The sequence below is a fragment of the Lithobates pipiens genome, unplaced genomic scaffold, assembly GCF_037356315.1.
Source record: "Lithobates pipiens isolate NorthernLeopardFrog02 unplaced genomic scaffold, aLitPip1_a1.2 Scaffold_16, whole genome shotgun sequence".
Lineage (NCBI taxonomy): Eukaryota > Metazoa > Chordata > Amphibia > Anura > Ranidae > Lithobates > Lithobates pipiens.
In genome coordinates, this window is record NW_027507748.1 from 457,322,337 (window position 1) to 457,342,807 (window position 20,471).

Below are 20,471 nucleotides of genomic sequence, written 5' to 3' on the forward strand. Positions count from 1 at the left end.
ACTCTCTGCAACGGGGTGCAGGTGATAGGTGGCTTCTTGTCCTCTGTGTAGGGTAATATGTGGATGTCCCCTTACCTTACCGCTGTAAGGTAACAGCATGTGAGTATTTCTTTGTTATGGAACCAGTGTGTGTCCCCAGGCAATCTTCCCGATCTGGCATCTCCGGCTCTGTTTACCGCTGTAAGTTATCAGCATATGGGTAAATTTTTGTTATGGAACCAGTGTGTGTCCCCAGGTAATCTTCCTGATCTGGCGTCTCCAGCTCTGCTAGTATATATTCCTTGTCTGTAATCAGCATCCCCTTTATGTCCCTGGTATGTCTGGATTAGGTGAACCTCGCAATGGGGCATGGGGGTGGGATGTAAGAAACAGGAGGGATGCTCGATAGTGTAGTAATTTTTAAAAGGAATTTATTTGATAACCGCAATATAAAATAGGTACTCACATTAGCATGGATAGAACAGATAACAATAAAAATGAGCAGTGAGCTCACCCACGTCACTTCCGGTGTCTCATATACACGTGACTGTGACGAAAATGCGTTGGGAATACAAGACACCGGAAGTGACGTAGGAGAGCTTGCTGCTCGTTTTTATTGTTACCTGTTCTATACATGCTAATGTGAGTACCTATTTTATATTGCTGCTATCAAATAAATTCTTTTAAAAATGACTACACACTATCGAGCATCCCTCCTGTTCCTTACAACCCCCCCCCATTGCGAGGTTCACCTGATCCAGACATACCAGGGACACAAAGGGGACGCTGATTACAGATAAGCAATATATACCAGCAGAGTCGGAGACACCAGATCGGGACGATTACCTGGGGACACACACTGGTTCCATAACAAAGATATACCCATATGCTGATACCTTACAGCGATAAGGTGATAGGACATCCACATATTACCCTACACAGAGGACAAGAAGCCACCTATCACCAGCACTCCGTTGCAGAGAGTGATCACCAGCACTTTACTCCTGTTTGTTGATACTATTATCCAGTCACTGTACATCCTGCACTTTATGTTTTAAAAAACTTTCCACGGGCACATTTATTTATTTTTATTCACAGAAAATAAGGATTTTTATGGATATTCCACCACGGCATTTTATCACAGTTTTTTTTTAACCTGAGGAGATTAAGATTAACATGTGATATGTTTATTTTATTTATACATTTAAGGATTTCATATTTATGCTTTACCATAAGAAATTACCTCTTTTTAGTGTTTTTAGTATAAAACACTTTTGCACTTTATTTTATATATTCTTATTTATCTACAGCGCAGCACTGTTTTCATTTTATATGTGTTATATCAGCACTGTTTGAATTATACCCATATGTTTAACCAGAATACATAAAGATTGACATACCTGCACCAATTTGTTTAGAAAAAGACACAACATGAATAGTATTGCATATGACTACTACAGTACCCTCTTAATGTCAGTAAAGTTGATGGAAACAAAAACATTTAAGGAAGCCCAGTTAGCTATAAGGGGTAGTAAATATAAGCCACAATAAAAGCAATATTTGTAATTGGCCTAAGTTTTTCATGACCCATATACCTATCCGTTTGTTTAACCCTTTCCAGTGTGACAGTATCACATTAACAAAATGGCTATGAATGATGGATGCTAAGGGGCTTTAGCGGTTCATACATGTGATCATTTTTGGAGTGTGATGTTCTTGTATAGTTGTTGTTAGTTTGTAATGTTTGAAATATAGATCGTTCTGCATAGGTTGTTGTTTGTTGTACAAACCAAGATCTATGTGGAGAAGAATGATCATAGGGGGAAGTAGAGCATGCATGGTTGGAATCGCCAGAGAAACAGGAGATTGTATGAATGGGGAGGAATGATCATCAAGGCAATTAGAGGGCATGGAAGTGCAGGATGTTAGGATGTTCTCCTAATCTTCTCTCATTTGCCATCCTGAAGTCACTGGTTGTGGTCTTGTGATCTTAGTCTCTATTATGCTCTTGCTTTACGAAATTCTGTTCCCATTCTTTGTTGAACACAGCTAAAGTCATCTTGCTTGCACTGAATGTTTGACCGCCCTACAAATTACATTTTATAGAATAGTACTTATCATATGCTTGTCATATATTTTCTCTAAGTTTATTCTCTTCAGAAGTTGTTTTAACAAAACCAAGTTCAACCAGAATCTTTGCTTAGGACTGTATGAAAATTTAAAAATTATAATAAATGTGTTCTTTTGTTATAAAAGTTACAGGCAGAAGATGACCAAGGTGTTAATTTAGGACTTGAAAGTAGTTTAACTCTTCGTCGCCTTTTGGTATGGACATATGATCCCAAAATTAGATTGAAAACACTTGCAGCACTTGTTGACCACTGTCAAGGTGAGCTGGTAATTGCATATTTTCTTACACTTTTCCCTTTTCAGGAGCCTTTTTAGAATTTTTCTAATTATCAGGCAGCAGGGAATTATCTGCGGGTTGGTTCATTCAGCTAAAAGATGTTAGCCTTTCCAAATCTTCTGGCGTGTATGCATGCATTGAAGGCTGGAGTTCTGTACCACTGTTGTAAGATATTACTTTGGTAGATGGCATGCAATTGTATGCAAGTAAATTTCCTTTATCATTGATTGTATTTTTTCCCTTAACCTCTTAAAGCCGGCACCTCCCGGCTCTTTAAGAGGTCACGGCGATCATGTTATCCGAAAGCTTGCGATCACATGCAGCGATTGGAAGCTTTCAGTTAGGCTCGGCCCAGCTGTATGGACAGCTATTCACACAAATATGCGGCCCCTAAGCGCCAAGGACCAAGCACCAAGAGGCCGCATATTTGTGTGCAAGCATGCCAAGGGGTTAAAAAAAAAAAGTGCCTTTCCACTTAAAGCCTCCACTCTCCTGCATAGTTTGGTAATCATACATCACAGAACCCACAAGGGTTAATTATGCTCTACCAGCAGATGATTGGACACTGGCATATAGCAAAACTTGACTGAAACCCTGCATAATGCTGCCACTCCGAGCACTGCATCAGTATTGCTTCCGTATTTTGCTAGGTATGTAAGTAATGGACCAGTCACTCTTTGCTGAGAAAGGTATTCTAACTGCATTTATCTGCTAATCCTCGGTCTTCCAGATTGGACCATTTGGATGTCTAATTTCTAGCAGGGCTTTACCCAGACCCCAGTAAGAACGATAGGGGAAGGTCTGTAAGCTGTGACTGCACAGGAGCCTGCATCGGGCACTCGCCTTGACAGGCGGTGGCATCATGTGAGATAGCCAGTAGGGTGCTATAAAGATCCAGTGTCGTGGTCTGCTGTGGTAGCCTGACTGGGATGACGTGAAAACTGGGCCTTTTGCTTCTGCTGCATATACAATGCCTTGCAAAAATATTCACCCGCCTTGCCATTTTTCGTGTTTTGTTGCCTCAAAACCTGGAATTAACATTGATTGTTTGAGGATTTGCATCATTTAATTTACAGAACATGCCCACAACTTTTGAAGATTTTTATTTTTTTGTGAAGCAAACAACAAATAGGACAAAATAACAGAAAAAGTCAATGTGCATAACCATTCATGGTTTGAACAGCAATCTTGAAGTCTGACCACAGATTTTCTATTGGATTGCGGTCTGGACTTTGACTAGGCCATTCCAACACATTCACCTGTTTCCCTTTAAACCACTGAAGCATTGCTTTAGCAGTGTGTTTGAGGTCATTGTCCTGCTGGAAGGTGAACCTCCACCCTAGCCTTAAATCACACACAGAGTGGTACAGGTTTTCCTCATGAATATCCCTGTATTTAGCACCATCCATCTTTCCCTCAACTCTGACCAGTTTCCCAGTCCCGACTTCTTAAATATATCCCCACAGCATGATGCTGCCACCACCATGTTTCACTGTGTGGGTGGTGTTCTTTGGGTGATGTGTTTGCACCAGACATAGTGTTTTCTTGAATGGCCAAAAAGTTACATTTTAGTTTCATCAGACCAGAGCACCTTCCTCCATACCTTTTGGGAGTCTCCCACATGCCATTTCGCAAATTCAAAACGTGCCGTATTGTTTTTTGTTGAAAGTAATGGCTTTCTTCTGGCCACTCTGCCATAAAGCCCAACTCTATGGAGCATACGGCTTATTGTTATCGTATGTACAGATACTCCAGTCTCTGCTTTGGAACTCTACAGCTCCTCTAGGGGTTACCTTAGGTCTCTGTGCGGCCTCTCTGATTAATGCCCTCCTTGCCCGGTCTGTGAGTTTAGGTGTGCGGCCATCTCTTGGCAGGTTTGCCGTTGTGCCATTTTCCTTTCATTTGGTTATGATAGATTTGATGGCGCTCCTAGGGATCATCAAAGATTTTTTTTTTAAAACCCCTGTAAGGCAAAAGGCATAATGAGCTAGTATGCACCGCATACTAGCTCATTATGAAATACCTTAGAACGAGGCGTTGGTAACTCACCTGGTCCACGCTGAGGGAGATGACATGTTGCCTTGTGCCGCGTACACATGTAGCAGACTATCCGGCGGACTTAGTCTGGCTGACTTTCCGCCGGACTGTCTGCCGGACTTTCTGAACGAGCTACTTGCCCACACACGGTACTTTTGCAGCGGACTAATACGGCGTACTAAGTCCGCCGGACTATCCGCCGTACTTTTGAAATGAACGGACTCGCCCACACACGGAGCGCGTCTCCAGGTAGCCAGGACCAGCGAAGGAGGCGTCGCTGGCCCCGTCACCTGGTATGGACTTAAATGGGAATCCCTACGCCGAAAAATCGGCGTGGGGGTCCCCCCTAGGTCCATATCAGACCCTTATCCGTATCCTTATCCAGATTGGAGTGCAAAAATACTTTCTTAGTCCTTTTGGGTAAAAAAAGTCCGCCGGAGCCTACACACGGGCGGATTGTCCGGCGGACTCCAGACTTTTCCACCGGATTGTTTGATTGTGTGTACGAGGCATAGGCGTGTCTTCTGGGTATCGCGGCTCCAGCACTGTGAGTGAGTCAGCACCTCATTGCACAGGGAATATCTCCTAAACTGTACAGTTTTAGGAGCTATTTTTTTTTATAGGCTTACCTGCAGGTAAAAGTTAAAAAAATAGACTATACAACCGCTTTAGTGCTGTTATATCCTCTGTGAATAAGAGTTTGACTTGTCCGGCAAACAATGCTAAAATGCTCAGGGATCCAATGGATAAAAAGTTGGAATTCCTATTTAAAAAAAAAAAAAAACACACTTTTTTTCTCTGTTTTCTCAGTTTGAATGTCTCAGCCTGCGCTGACAGTAATTGCTTAATCGTTGAGAGACCAGTATAAACAGGTGTTCAAGGCTATCCTGCTCAGCAGGCCCAGGATCTGGCAGCTTTATGTTTGCAATAGTTGCTATGAGAGATTCTACCCTTTAGGCCTTGTGCCCTTCGCTAAGCACCATTTTTTTTTTTAAAGCTCCTTCTGTGCCAGGGGCATCAGCCTCCAGGCAGTCATGACGGCTTCTGCCGTCAGGTTCAAAAGGTAATCCTCAGGGTTAACCCCAGGGACAAAAGAGGTCTTGGGGGAGGAAACCTACAAGATACTGAAGGTTCCTTATGAGGAGGCGCCCCCGCTCGCTCAATAGGGGGAATTCTTCTGCAGTTCTCAAGGATCTGGCAAGAAGAGTGTCAATACGAATGGGAGACTTCCTCAATAGTTCCAAGATACAAACTGGAGCTCCAAGAGTTCCCATGTCCCCATTTTCTCGGATCAGACGTTCCTAATAATCCAGAGAAAAAGTAATCTTTCTCTCAAGCGTTGGACCATCTTTTGGAAAAAAGTTATCATGGTGGCCCCCATGTAAAAGCAGAGGTTGGGGTTTGGTTAAATCCAAATGGACATTCTGGATCTCAAAAATCTAAATTCAATTCTTGAATATAACCACTCTTTTTTTTCCCATGGAGTCAATCCAATCAGTTACCTCCATCCTACAAGGAGGAGAACTTCTGGCATCAATCGACATCAAAAATGCATACCTCCATATGCCTGTTTCCTCGCTCACTAGTATAATCTACTTTTCAAGGTGGAAAATCTTAATTTTCAACTGAGTAGCTCTGCTTTACGGTCTAGCTACTGCACCTTGAGTGGTTCTGGCCCCTCTTCTAGCCAGATTAGGGGCCCAAGGTATAACGATTATGGTTTACCTGGACGATCTGTTTTTCATAGTCCAGTCGGTAGCCCGCTTAGACCAAAGTATAGTCACCACATTCAACTACTTGGAATATCTAGGTCGGTTTCTGAGCCTAGGAGAGATCTTCTTTAAAATAATGAAAAGGGGTTTTAAGGGGCCACCTCATACACATAGCTGCAACTAAAAATAAAGAAAGACTTACAACAATAAAGTGCCTTTCCAAAGATCTAGATCTCTTATACAAAAAGATAAATTTTTCACCATCACAAGAAATTAATCGTCAGATTCAAGAAAAACGTCAACAACTTGACACAATACTATCTGCAAATACTGAAAAAGCCCTAAGATATTCTAAGGCTAAATTCCTACTGCATGGCAATTCCACATCTACAATGTTTGCTCGAAAACTCAAACAAGAAATTAACCCACCACACCTATATAAATTATGCGACAATAAGGGCAACCTGGTTACACACCCCCAAGAAGTTCTAGAAATTTTCACGTCTTTCTATAAAAATCTACTCTCTGACCCAAGCCCCCATTCTCAAACCCCACCCTCTGACTGGTTAAACAACCTACACCTCCCATCCCTTACAAATGATCAAATTAAATCATTAAATGACCCTTGCACGGTTCCCGAGATTACAAAAATCATCAAATCCCTCAAAACGACCACGGCCCCAGGTCCTGATGGCTACACATCCTCTTACTACAAAAAGTTTACTCCCCTCTTAGCTCCCAAATTAACCAACCTATTCAATTATATTCTCCAGGGTAACCAGTTTCCTGAAGAAATGCTCCTAGCCAACATGTCATTGATCCCTAAGCCACACAAAGATCACACCCTTCCACAGAACTTTCGTCCAATATCTGTTCTAAACAACGACCTAAAATTTTTTGGCAGACTGTTAGCCGATAGACTTGCAGCAGTCATTAACAATCTCATTCACATAGACCAGACTGGATTTATTCCCAACCGACAAATAGTAGATAACATTAGACTTGTCACCAATATCATACAAGATGCCAACCTCCACTCTAAACCAGTTTGTCTCCTTAGCCTAGACATTCATAAGGCATTTGACAGCGTCAACTGGCCCTACCTTAATTATCTCCTCCCCAAATTTGGAATCCCTGACAAATTCTTACACGGCTTTAACGCTCTCTACCATTCCCATATACTAGGATCAAAATACCTGGCATGAACTCCAAATTTTTCCCACTTAGTAGGGGCACTAGACAGGGCTGCCCTTTATCCCCCCTTTTATTCGTCTTAGCTATGGAACCCCTTGCCCAAGCATTAAGAAATAACATCAACATTAAAGGGTACACCAAAGGCCCCCATGAATTTAAGATACGTTTATACGCCGACGATGCCTTATTATTTCTATCTGACCCTCTCATTTCTATACCTAACCTTCTCTCTGAACTAAAGAACTTCCAAAAACTCTCGGGTTTAAGTATCAATATCAGCAAATGTTCAGCTCTACCCATTAACATCCCCCAAAACATTTTACATCTTCTACAACATAACTTCCCATTCTCGTGGACCACAAGTTCCTTCAGGTACCTCGGTATCCATATCTCTCCCTCATTCAAATCCCTTTACAAGGAGAACTACCCCCCATTATTTTCCCACATTAGCTCCCTACTCAATAAATGGTCCACCTACCATATCTCCTTCCTAGGCAGAATCTGTGCCATTAAGATGTCCATAGTCCCTAAACTTTTATATTATTTCAGAGCCCTCCCCATAAACGTTCCCAAAACTAGAATTCAATCCCTCCAAAGAGAATTAAACAAATTTATATGGGCAAACAAAAAACCTAGATGTAGCAACTCCCTTATGCACAGACCACAATGCCTTGGCGGTCTAGGCCTTCCAAACATTTGGCACTACTTCCTCGCTGCCAAGCTCTCACAAATTTCCCAATGGCATGCCCCTACCTATAATATCCCATGGAAAATATTTGAATCATCATCAATCTTTCCTCTATACTTACAAGGTCTTTTATGGTCCGATCAATGCAATTTTCGCAATTTAAACCAACATGATTGTCGCTCAACTGTTTCAAATTTGGGCAAAGATCAAAGTTCCATTTAACCTTGCCTCTGCCACTCCCCCACTAGCCTCATATTTAGGGGACATACGATTCTCACAATCAAATGATGTTCATAATCAATTTGTATTATGGTCCAATAATAAACTCACCACATTGGGTTCCTTTATCTATAAATCAACTTTTCCGACATTTAACACACTTCAACTAAAATACAACCTACCCCATTCTGAACTTATACATTAAAATCAAATAAAACAATTCTTTTCCCTTCACTACACTCTACAAACCCTCTCTTCGGAGACACTCTTTGAACATATCTGCATACACTCCTCACGAGTCAGAGGTCTCATCTCACAACTCTATAGCCTTTTAAACTCCATCTCTATCCCGGAAAAATCTGCCCCAATGCTACACTGGGAAGAGGAACTTAACTGTACATTTACCCCTGAACTATGGAACAATATGATTGGTAATCTCCAAAAAAGCAATAGTGCGATTGCCTTTAGAGAAACCCCTCTCAAGCTATTCTCAAGATGGTATATGACCCCTACCAAAATTCACTCCTTTTACCCCGAAGCATCCCCTAACTGTTTTAGAGGATGCACAGAACCAGGCACATTTGCACACATTTTTTGGAGTTGCTGCCATCTCAAACCCATCTGGCAAGCAGCTACTACCAGATTAGAACTATCCTCCAAACACAAAATCTCCCTCACACCACAAATATGCATATTGTATGCCAATGTTCCAAACACTCCAATACCCTGTACTAGACTGCTTCATTCATTAATTAGCTCGATACAATGGATGATAGCACTCAATTGGAGAACTAGTTCTCTTCCTTGGCTGCAAGTTTTGAATCGTATGGAGATGCTCAAGATCTCAGAAAGGATCTACCACACCCTACGTGATAGCATGCATATCTTTGACATCAAGTGTTAATACTGGTCCTTGCCCTAATTACTTATTATTATTCCCCCCTAATTTTGCCTTTTGCGGGTTAACGCTGGTATTTTGGGCATCCTCTCTAGGAACCATCCATAGACTCGCAAATCTCTTAAATGTATCACTTTATCTACCTTATCTAAGAATTGTACCATTTGCTTCTCGTTTAAATCCCAATTTGTACTGTTATTTTTTACTCTATCCATTTTGAAACTCTATATTATGCATTATATTTGTACATTCTAACTGTCAAATAAAACTTTTGTTAACAAAAAAAAAAAATAACGAAAAGGGCTAAGATACTTGGGTCTGATCATAGGTACACCCAGAAAAGGGTATTCTTGCCCCAGGCAAACATCAGCGCCCTAAATTAACTGATTTAAGTGGTCGAAGCAAGATGAATTCTTCTATTCAACTTTGCATGAGGTTGTTGGGAAAATGGTGGCTTCATTTGAGGCCGTCCCTTATGCTTAGTTTCATTCGAGACTGCTGCAAAACATTATCCTGTTGGCTTGGAACAAAGGGTTCAAGCTCTAGGTTCCCAATGCGTCTGACTCCAAAGCCTACGGCCACATTACCCTGAAAGCGCCTGATCTCGTCTGATCTTGGAGGGTAAGCACGGTCGGGCCTGGTTAGCACCCGAGTTGCCAGCAGTCGTTCCTGGGAAAATGGTTCCCTCACCCCGATATCTTCCTGTCAATATGTCAAAGATGGGGGATCCCAGACATAGATCTGTTTACGTCCAGGTTCAACAAAGAAATCAACAACTTTGTGTCAAAAACGAAAGAATCTGCTAGCATGCGGAACAGATGCCTTGCAATTCCTGTGGAATCGGTTCTCGCTGATTTATGCATTCCCTCCTATTCTGCCTGCATCCATGACTTCTTCGCTGGATCAAGCAGGAAGGGAAGTCGTGATTCTTGTGGCCTCCAGTGGGGCCCCGGAAATCTTGGTATGCAGGGATCGTAAGGAGGACAGTAGGGGACCCATGAACCCTACCGCCACGGCCAGACCTTTTTTGCAAGGTCCGGTATTCCATCCTACTTTACAAATGCTTAAATTTAACGGTTTGGCTATTGAGACCCACACTCTGAAGAAACTTGGGCTGTCAGGTTCAGTGATTCTATCTTGGTTAATGCAAGGGAGCCGGCCTCCATAATTATATATTATGGAGTCTGGGAAGCATATGTCTCCTGGTGTGAAACCAGAGTTTAGACCCCAAGAAATAGGTCAAAGGTAGAATCCTTGACTTTCTTCAGCTGGAGTGAGAAATAAAGCTGGCCTTGAGTGCTTTCTAAGGACAGATCTCGGCCTTATCACTTATTTCAAGGACCACTTGCTTTGCTTTTTTTGGTTCCTAACTTTATTTAGGGGGTAACATGGCTTAATCCCTGCTTAGGTCACCCCTGAACCCTTGGGACTTGAATTTAGTTTGGCGGCATTACAAAACAGCTTTTTTTTTTTTTTGGACCGATACGACATATTCCCTTGGTCCTTTTTTGACAAGGAAACTATTTTTTCTGGTAACCATATCTGCTGCAAGAAGGGTATCAGAATTGGCTGTTTTTTCTTGTAAAGAGCCATATTATTGTTCACAAGGATGAAGTAGTATGGCGTCCACATCCTAACTTTTTACCGAAGGTAGTATCAGCTTTTTATCTAAACCAGGCTATTGTTCTATCTTCATTTTTTCCAGAACCCTGTTCTATGGAAGAAAAATCACTACATTCCCTTGATGTGGTGAGAGCAGTCTACTTCAAGACGACTGCTCAGATTCAGAAAACTGATGTTTTGTTCGTATTGCCTGAAGGTCCTAAAAGAGGACAGGCAGCATGGAAATCTACTATTCTAAATGGATTCGACAAGTAATCGTTCTACCTTATGGTTTAAAGAGTTAGTTTCTACCCTCTCAAATCAAAACGCACTCCTCTAGGGCTGTTGTGGGCAGTGCATCACCAAGCCTCCATGGCTCAAATCCGCAAGGCCGCAACTTGGTCTTCAATCCATACATTTACCGGATTCTATCAGGTGGATGTAAAAAGACATGAGGATGTTGCCTTTGGGCGAGTGTACTGCAGGCAGCAGTATAAGTCCTCTGATCTCATGGTGCCCTAATTTTGTTGTGTCTCCCTCCCCTCAGTTGACATTGCTCTGGGACATCCCACATAGTAATTAGTATATATATATATGTGTATAATACTAATTCTAGTAATAAACTGTTATAAAAATCATATTTTTTATACAGGTTTGGCAGAATAAGTAGCTGGAGGGGGTAGGGAACATTTTTCAGAACAGTTAGTTTTCTTCCACCTAATGATCCTGTGGAATAAAAAATGTAATCTCTCTTTAAGGTGCCCTTCTCCATGGCAGGGGCAGCAATGCAAATTACCATAGTGTTTACGGGGGTTTGTCAAGCTTTTTCGTTTGGGCAAAGCGGATGCTAAGGAGTCTGGTGCTTTAAAGTCTGGTTCCTCAGCTAGGCAGCACTTGAAGCTCTTTCCTAAAGCATTATGATTTTGTGTGAATGGGTTTGGAGAGTCTCTCTTGATGACTATCTTGCCCAGGACACCTGCCAGTTCATATGAGGCAGGTGCTGTGGCTAAAATCATTGTTTGCAAGTCTTAACAGTGAAAGTTGGAGAGAAGGAGGGGAGGCTGTCGGCCTTTGGGGTTTTATGGACCTAAGAATACAATACCTCTGATGTCTGGGTTTAAAATATTGTGCACAGAAGCTGCAAGCTGGAATTGTGTGTCTTGCTGTCTGCATGCTTCATGTCGTCAAAGGTGCCTGTGGCACCTGACAAAAAAGCAGCACTCTTTGCTGTGCTGGACCTGTTACGCTCTCAGGGTGTCATTGCCCCTGTTCCAAAATCACAGCCAGAAAGGTTTCATGGTTGATACATCAAATTGTTTTCCATTTTCCAAGCCAAATGGTGATGTGTGGCACGTTCTATGTCTACACTCTACACAAGTTTTTGCATGTTCAGAAGTTAGGAAGCTGTGTGGTCAGTGATTACTTTGTTCTCCATCAGGGAGAATTCCTGGCCTTGGTGGACATCAAGGATGCCTTCCTCCCAGATCAGCATTTTTCCATCTTATCAGCACTATCTACGTTTTGTGGTAGTGAATAATTGGAAGATGCCAAAGGAAGGGCAGCAAAGAAAGACTGATATTCTGCAAAAGCTACAGGGATTGGACTGCTGAGGACTGGTGTAACGTAATTTTCTCTTATGAATCCCCTTTCTGATTGTTTAGGGCATCCGGAAAATACCTTATTCAGAGAAGAAAGGGTGAGCGCTACTATCGGTCCTATATCATGCCGACAGTAAAGCATCCTGAGACCATTCGTATGAAGGGTTTCTCCTCAGCCAAGGGAGTTGGCTCACTCACAATTTTGCCTAAGAACACCGCCATGAATAAAGAATGGTACAAGCGCATCCTCCAAGAGCAACTTCTCCCAACCATCCAAGAACAGTTTAGTTACGGACAATGTCTTTTCCAACATGATGGAGCACCTTGCCATACGGCAAAAGTTCTAACAAAGTGGCTTGGGGAACAAAACATTGAAATTTGGGGTCCATGGTCAGGAAACTCCCAAGACCCTAATCCAATTGAGAACTTGTGGTCAATCCTCAAGAAGCAGGTCAACAATCCCCAAGCCCCCCCCCCCCCCCCCAGATGTGGCCCAGTGGTTGCTTGACAGCATGCCATGGCGAATTGCAGAGGTCTTGAAAAATAAGGTTCAGCACTGCAAATATTGAATCTTTGCATGAACTTGAGGTGGATGTAAACCCTCACATATACCCAGTGAAGTGAACAGCCTCAGATGATGCACATGGATGAAACAAATCTCCCTTCATAAGTTTTACTTGTATATTTGCTGTCTTCATCTTTATGTACTGTTTAGAATGTACACATTGTGTTAGATTTTCTCTTCCTGGTTAGCACTGCAGTAAAGGCTGGGCATATAGTCAAGACAGCTGATTGGAGGAATGGCGCACGCACCCCCTTCCTCATAGACTTTCAGCTCTGTGTGTTGAATCCCTCAGGGCTCTGCTAATCTATTTATAGCATCCTCTCAAACAAAAAACTCCAGCTGCTTTTATCATATGTGATGGAGAACTTGTCATGTGTCATCAGGCTGATAACAGAAGAATGGAGCAGGAGACATAGTGCTTTCAAGAGAGCTAACATAACACTGCAGATATGTGCCCAGCTCAAATTCCATGAATCTGGTTTACACCCACTTTAATGTAATTGTCAATAAAAGCTTTTGACACTTAGGAAATGCTTGTAATTATACTTCAGTATACCATAGTAACATCTGACAAAAATATCTAAAAACACTGAAGCAGCAGACTTTGTGAAAATTTATATTTGTGTCATTCTCAAAACTTTTGGCCAGGGCTGTAGATGGGAAACGAGTGCACCAAATTCTCTCAATCATCGCTAGGATGTGAGTTTGTTCCTAAAATAAGTTTGTTTTGTTCTTTCTCAGTGAAATGTTTCCAAATCTCCTTCCCCAAGATCTTCTGCCTCCTCAAAACACAGAGCATCTCAATGCTTTACCCAGGCTTCAATTAAACACATGTTCAAACCTTTTCAGTGTAAGACTTGACCTACTAAACCTTCCCAATAAAGAAGCATGTCTGCTACAGTTTGCCTATCTCTGGGTCATAGACGGCCCAGACCCATGGGTTCGATCTGTGCTTTTAAAGGGGTAAAAAATAGAGTTCAAATCTCTATCCCCTCAGTGCTTTCTTCTGTCAAATCAATTAAAATGTGCAATTGGATTTTCAGAATGCCCTGAACCATCTCTTGTTTCAGAGAGAAGTTCTAGTACCTCTAGAGGAAAGGTTCAAATGTTTCTGTTCCAACCTGTTCATGGTGTCAAAACCCAACAGCAATATTTTTTGCTATCTTAGACCTTAAAGGGTAAGTTCACCTTTACTGAAAAGGTGAACTTACACAGGACTCCCTCCTCACCCCCCCCCCCCCTTCAGTCCTACTGACCTGGAGTGTGGCGATCACCCGCACTGACATTGGGTCGTCGCCTAACCATCCGGGGCTTAGAAATCCCCTGTAGCTTAATCTCCAAAATGTACTCCGTCAGGCGATATATATGTTTAGGACCATTCTAATTGGTCGGCGCTGTCACATGGATGGCGCCAACCAATCAGAATCCCCGTAGCCTGTCTGGTCACTGCGGGTGAAGAGGAGAGAATGCTGTGGGGATTTTAAATCCCTGGACCAGTACAGCGGTGATACGAGCTGTCAGTGCGGGGGATCGCTGAACTCCACATCCCTTCAAATTACAAAATTTTGCATGTAATCTGCAAGGTCGGTTATTGCCTCTCCGAAAAAAGGGGGCCACTTGACATCTGTAGACATCCAGCATGCCTATCTTCAAATTTCCTCTTTATTCACCACATTAGCACTTTCTACGCTTTGCAGTACAATTACTTCCATTTTTTTCTCACTGCCATTTGGCCTATCTTCTGCCCCCACAGTATTTGCAAAGGTCCTTGCACCTCTTCTTGCCTTTCTAAGAACTCATGACATCCTGGTTGCAGGTAAACTAAATGAATTTCTTCTGAGACACCCATCTTCCTTCCAGCTATCGGCAAACAACCACAGGACAACTCGCATTCTTCATGCTTTTGGTTGGGTGATCAACTTCCAAAATAGGCTCTCCAACTCTCTGTTTGCCTGAAATACTTGGGCCTAAGTTTAGACACAGCCCAAGTCTTCATTCCAGAGAAAAAGCTGCTCTCTTTTAGAACTTACACTCTGGACTTCAAATCAAAGAGACCTCTCAAACACAACATTGGTTGTATAGAGCAAGCAAATTCCTTCTCCCAACCTACCCATGCCCTTATCAGCCAAGCAGGGAATTTCCTAGTTTAGTGGATTTTCAACCCAGTTGTGACAAGTCTTGGTGATAATGACAGATACTAGTCTTTCAGGCTACTGAGGAATGTTACACTTAATCATCGTTTCAGAGGAAACCAAGCTCCTCAGCAACATCCTCGAGCTCAGAACAATTACGGGTTGTTGCTGTACCACTGGATACCTCTTCTGCATGGAAACCCAATCAGAGTGCAATCAGAGAATGCCACAGATGTGGCGGCTCTCCTGTAAGGAACAGCTCCTCCTTCACAATGACAGGGTAGTCCTACACCCAAGACGATCCTTTCTCCCTAAGGTGGGTATCAGATTTTAACCTCAGTAACAGCATAGTCTTTCACTTTCCCTGCTCCTAAGCAGCCAAAGGAAATTTCTCTTCACCGCCTGGACATAGAGCCATCAGAATCTACCTCAAAGCATCAGCTTCTATCAGGAAGATAGACTCTGTGGCTTTTATGCTCTCCAATCCACCAGGTCGGTGGGTGTTTTCTGGCATTCCGACATCAAGCCTCTGTTGCCCAGCTGTTTAGGGATGCCATCTGGTCCTCTGTTCATACCTATTTAAAGTTCTACCAAGTGGATGTCCAATGTTCTGTGGGTGCAACTTTTGGCTTCAGGGGTCTTGCATTGGCACTCTGCAGTATGGTGACCCGTGCTGGCACGGTTCTGTTTGCCTAGCTGTTGCCCATCCTTCTCATTCATTGCTTGGGGTCATCCCAGGGTCTCTATATATATATATTCAGCCTGTGTCCTGTACTATATGGTTTGGATAAAAGCAGTTATGACTTAGCTGTGAATTCCATGTTTTGGACACAGGCCAATTACTCCTCTATTGCTTGATCATTGCTTGCTACGAAACTGAAGACTCTGAGTGGGGAAAGGTTATAGGGGTCGGATGCCCAGGGGACATGTCCTCAAAAGCTTGCCAGTATTCAGTCACTTGAAGGCCCCAGCCTATAACTCAGAGTTCATAAATATTGCACCTGTGTCCTGTATACTCCTAAGATATGGAATTTACAGGAAAGACAATTTTTTGTGCATACAAACACAATTTATTACCCAATTTATGGGAAGAGATACAAAAAGCGTTTGCTCCTAGTAAATAGCTATCCAACATGAATGTTAAAATGCTCATACCTATGAAGTGGCAACAAACTTCAGAATTCAATAGGCGATGCTTAAAGCACTAACAGGTTATCAGTTTAGCGTTAACCGTGAATGATTAGAATTTCTGCTTTCACTCTGGCATACGCAGCGATACGTATTATGTAACATACTCCCTAATTTCATACATAGCCATGAGCATTCACGTGTGTGTGTGTGTATGCATTTTTTTTATTAATGAAATAGCTCTTCTTTGTGTTGAATGCAGACTTTAGCACTGCACTGTGCTTTTTTCATTTACTCTTTTTTTTTTTTTTTATATATAAAAATTATTTTAAGATTAATTGTTTTACCTTTTATTTTTTATGAATTTCTTAGGGAGAAAAGGGGGAGAGTTGGCATCGGCAGTACATGCATACAGTAAAACAGGAGACCCATATATGCGGTCCTTGGTGCAGCATATTCTTGGTTTAGTGTCACATCCAATTGTAAACTTCCTTTACCGCTGGATATACGATGGAGAGTTGGAAGATACTTACCACGAGGTATGACTTGAACTGTTTTTTTGTTGCTTGTCTAAAGTATAAGTAAAAACAAAACTAAAGGCAAAACTTTTTTTTGAAGTTGAATTAAAACACCTCTTTTTATTGCTGTATGTGCTCTGGGGGAGATTAGCCATCTCTATTGCACTAATTTCCCACTATCATCAACCGTCAAAGAAACTCATAAATTTTGGATTGTCACCAAAACAGTAATAGAGAGAACACCTTCAAATGGGGAGACTAGTTCTGGTGACCTGGAGGGGCGCAATGGATTCCTTTTAATCTGCAGGGTTTTCTTCGCGCTTCCTTTTTTGGCTATGGAACAGAAAGTGAAGGTAAATATCTCAGTTGGGGACATAGATGACAAAAAAAATAAAAAATCCAAAATGGGGGAAAAAAAAGTTTTGCCTATAGTTCTACTTTAGCTTTTTAGGTGTTGATTTACTAAAGGCAAATAAAGGAAATTGCACTCAACATTTGCCTCAGAGCTTAGTTTATATGGTGAAGCTTCACTTTGAAAGGAATATCCAATCACATGCAAGAAAAAAAAAAGAAGAAAAAACATTTTTGTATGATGGAAGTCAGTAAAGCATCACCACATTCACAACGTTTTGGTGGAAATACCCCCTGCAGAGTGCAACTGCACTTGCAAAGTGTACAGTCTATTTACCTTTAGGCTGGCTATACATGAGTTATTTTTTCTCATTCAACCAGCAGATTGAACCCAAAAAAATGACCCAATTCGCCCATCCAAACATTCAAGGTGGTTGGGGGAATCCTCCCTACTGGGTCTTTGTATTCTTCCCGTAGTTAGAGCACATAAATTGGCACTACAGCCTATTGCATGTGGCAATGGTTGAGCATAAATTGTCCCAATTTAAAAAAGAACTCATGGAGAGGTGATCCCATTCATATAGTAACTTAAAGTAGCTTTCTGAGCAAAGCAAGTCTAAACAACGCCATAGACTTTTATGGGGGCATTAAGATGCGGCAAAGTATGATGAAAGTGACACAGACTATACATATTGAACCAAAGCACATTTAAGCAGCACAAACTCACCTGTACGTACAGAATTGTAAGTTAACATTTTCATAGAGCTCCTTTGCTTGGCATTCGCAGTGCTTTACAAGTGTTTCTACTGCCACAATGTGAAGCAAGAGCAAGCAAGGTCTTAAAGTACCATTCAGCTCCATTTTGTAAATGTTGAATGCATATCCTAATGGGAGTGCTGGCTGTCATTAGAAACAAGCTTCTAGCAGGCTTCAGCAGGCTTTCAACAAGCTTCAAGAAGTGCTAAAGCCTGCTAGCAGTTTGTTTAAAGGGACATGAAGAGAAAAAATAGGATTTTTATAACCGCTTACCTGTAAAATCCTTTTCTTGGAGTACATCACAGGACACAGAGCCATAGTATTAACTATATGGGTATATAGGCACCTTCAGGTGATGGACACTGGCACACCCAAGACGGGAAGTTCACTCACTATATAACCCCTCCCCCTACCAGGAGTACCTCTGTTTTTGTAGCAAAGCAATATACAGAAATCTCAAAAGAGTGGAGGGACCTCTGTGACCTGTGATTACTCCAAGAAAATGATTTTACAGGTAAGCTGTTATAAGAATCCTATTTTCTTTATCGTGCATCACGGGACACAGAGCCATAGTATTAACTATATGGGATGTCCCATAGCAATGCTATATGAGGGGAGGGAGAAACAACCTACAGGGCACCCACAGACTTGAGGACCTATACTGCTGCCTACAGCACACTGCGCCCAAAGGCGATATCCTCATGCCTTTTTACATCCGCCTGATAAAACCTGATGAATGTATGTACTGAAGACCAAGTTGTGGCCTTACAGATTTGAGCCATGGAGGCCTGGTGATGCACTGCCCAAGGAACACTAACTGTTCTGGTAGAGTGTGCTTTGACTTGAAAAGGCAGAATCTTACCTTTTAAACCATAAGCCTAAATTATAACTTGCCGAATCCACTTAGAAATAGTGGATTTCGACACTGCCTGTCCTTTCCTAGGACCTTCCAGCAGCACAAATAAGACATCAGTCTTCTGGATCTGGGCAGTCATCTCTAAATAGACCTTGACCGTTCTCACCACATCAAGACAATGTAGTGACTTCTCTTCCCTAGAACATGGTTTTGGAAAAAAAAAATGGTAGGACAATATCTTGGTTCAGTTGAAACCCTGAGACCACTTTAGGCAGAAAACTTGGAGAGAACGCAACACGACCCTGTCCTTGTGAATAATCAAATATGGCTCTTTACAAGAAAGAGCAGCCAAATCTGAAACCCTTCTTGCTGAGGATACAGCAACCAAGAACACTGTGCGTATCGATTCAAAGGGCTGTTTTTGCAAGACTAACAAAACTATTTCAAGTCCCAAGGGTTCAAAGGTGATCTACCTAGTGGATTAATCCGCATCACCCCTTGCATAAAAACCCAGACCAGAGAATGCGAAGCAAGCGGTCTTTGAAATAAGAACGATAAAGCCAAGACTTGGCCCCTAATAGTACTCAAGGCCAGCTTAATTTCTACCCCTAACTGTAGAAAGGCAAGAATTCTGCCTATGTTATACTTCCAAGGGTGCCAACCCTTGGATTCGCACCAGAAAATATAAGCCCTCAAGACTCTATAATATATAGTTATGGAAGCTGGCTTCCTTGCATTAATCAAGGTAGAGGCAACTGACCCGTATAGCCCACGTTTGTTCAGAATGTGGGTTTCAATAGCCAAGCTGTTAAATTTTGAGTTTGTAAGGTAGGATGGAATATCGGCCCCTGTGAGAGTAGGTCTGGACATAGTGGAATGGACCATGGATTCCCCACCCACCGCCATCTTTATGATTTCTGCATACCAGAACCTTCTGGGCCATGGTGGGGCTACAACAATTGTCTTTCCAGCTTGATCCTGCAAAGAAGCTGTGGCAGCAACTGAATTGGGGGAAATGCATAAATCAGTGAGAACTGATCTCATGGGGTCACCAGTGCAGCTGTTCCGCATGTGAGTGGATCCCTTGTCCTGGACACAAAGTTGATTAACTTCATGTTGAAACCTGAATGCCAGAAGATCTACGTCCGGAGTCACCCATCTTTGGCAGCAACAGCCAAAAAAATGTTGGGTGAAGGTACCATTCCCCCGGCAACAACTGCTGGCGACCTTAATTAGTTTGCCTGCCAATTCTCTACACCGGAATGAAAACTGCCGATAGGGACGGAACATTCCTTTCTGCCCACGTTAGAATATGGTTCACCCCTTTCTGCACTGCGAGACTCTTGGTGCCCCCTTGGTGATTGATATAGGCCACAGCTGTGGCATTGTCGGATTGGATTCTAACAGGACAACCCCGTAATCTGAATGCCCAGGCCTTTGGAGCCAGACACGTTGCCCGAAACACTATAGTGTGTTGATGGGCAAAGTTCTTTCGGTTTTTGACCACTGTCCCTGGACAATTGTCTTTTCTAGTACTGCTCCCCAACCTGAAAAGCTGGCATCTGTCGTTACCACTTTCCAGATAACTGGTCTAAAGGATTTTCCGTTCAGCAGATTCCGGGTTACCAACCACCAACTGAGGCTCTGGGACACGCTTGGGGGCAGCCGCATTGTCAGATCTAGAGCTTGAACCGTTTTGTTCTGAGCAGACAGGATGCTATTTTGCAACAATCTTGAATGGAACTGGGCATAGGGAACCGCTTTGAATGAAGCCACCATCTTTCCTAACAACCTCATGCAAAGGCGAATGGAGGGATCTCTTTTCGACCTG

At 42.4% G+C, this 20,471-nt stretch overlaps 1 protein-coding gene across 2 annotated transcripts in view; it reads left to right on the forward strand.

Annotated features, from left to right (window-relative positions):
- Window positions 1–20,471, forward strand: part of TUBGCP3 (tubulin gamma complex component 3) — a 151,973-nt gene that overhangs the window by 60,243 nt on the left and 71,259 nt on the right. The window contains exons 10-11 of one of the 2 annotated variants that reach the window (XM_077482881.1): window positions 2,236–2,368; window positions 16,532–16,698. In XM_077482881.1, the coding sequence (XP_077339007.1) occupies window positions 2,236–2,368; window positions 16,532–16,698 (300 nt within the window). The remainder of the gene's footprint in view (window positions 1–2,235; window positions 2,369–16,531; window positions 16,699–20,471) is intronic. The other variant, XM_077482882.1, reaches the window with a different exon arrangement.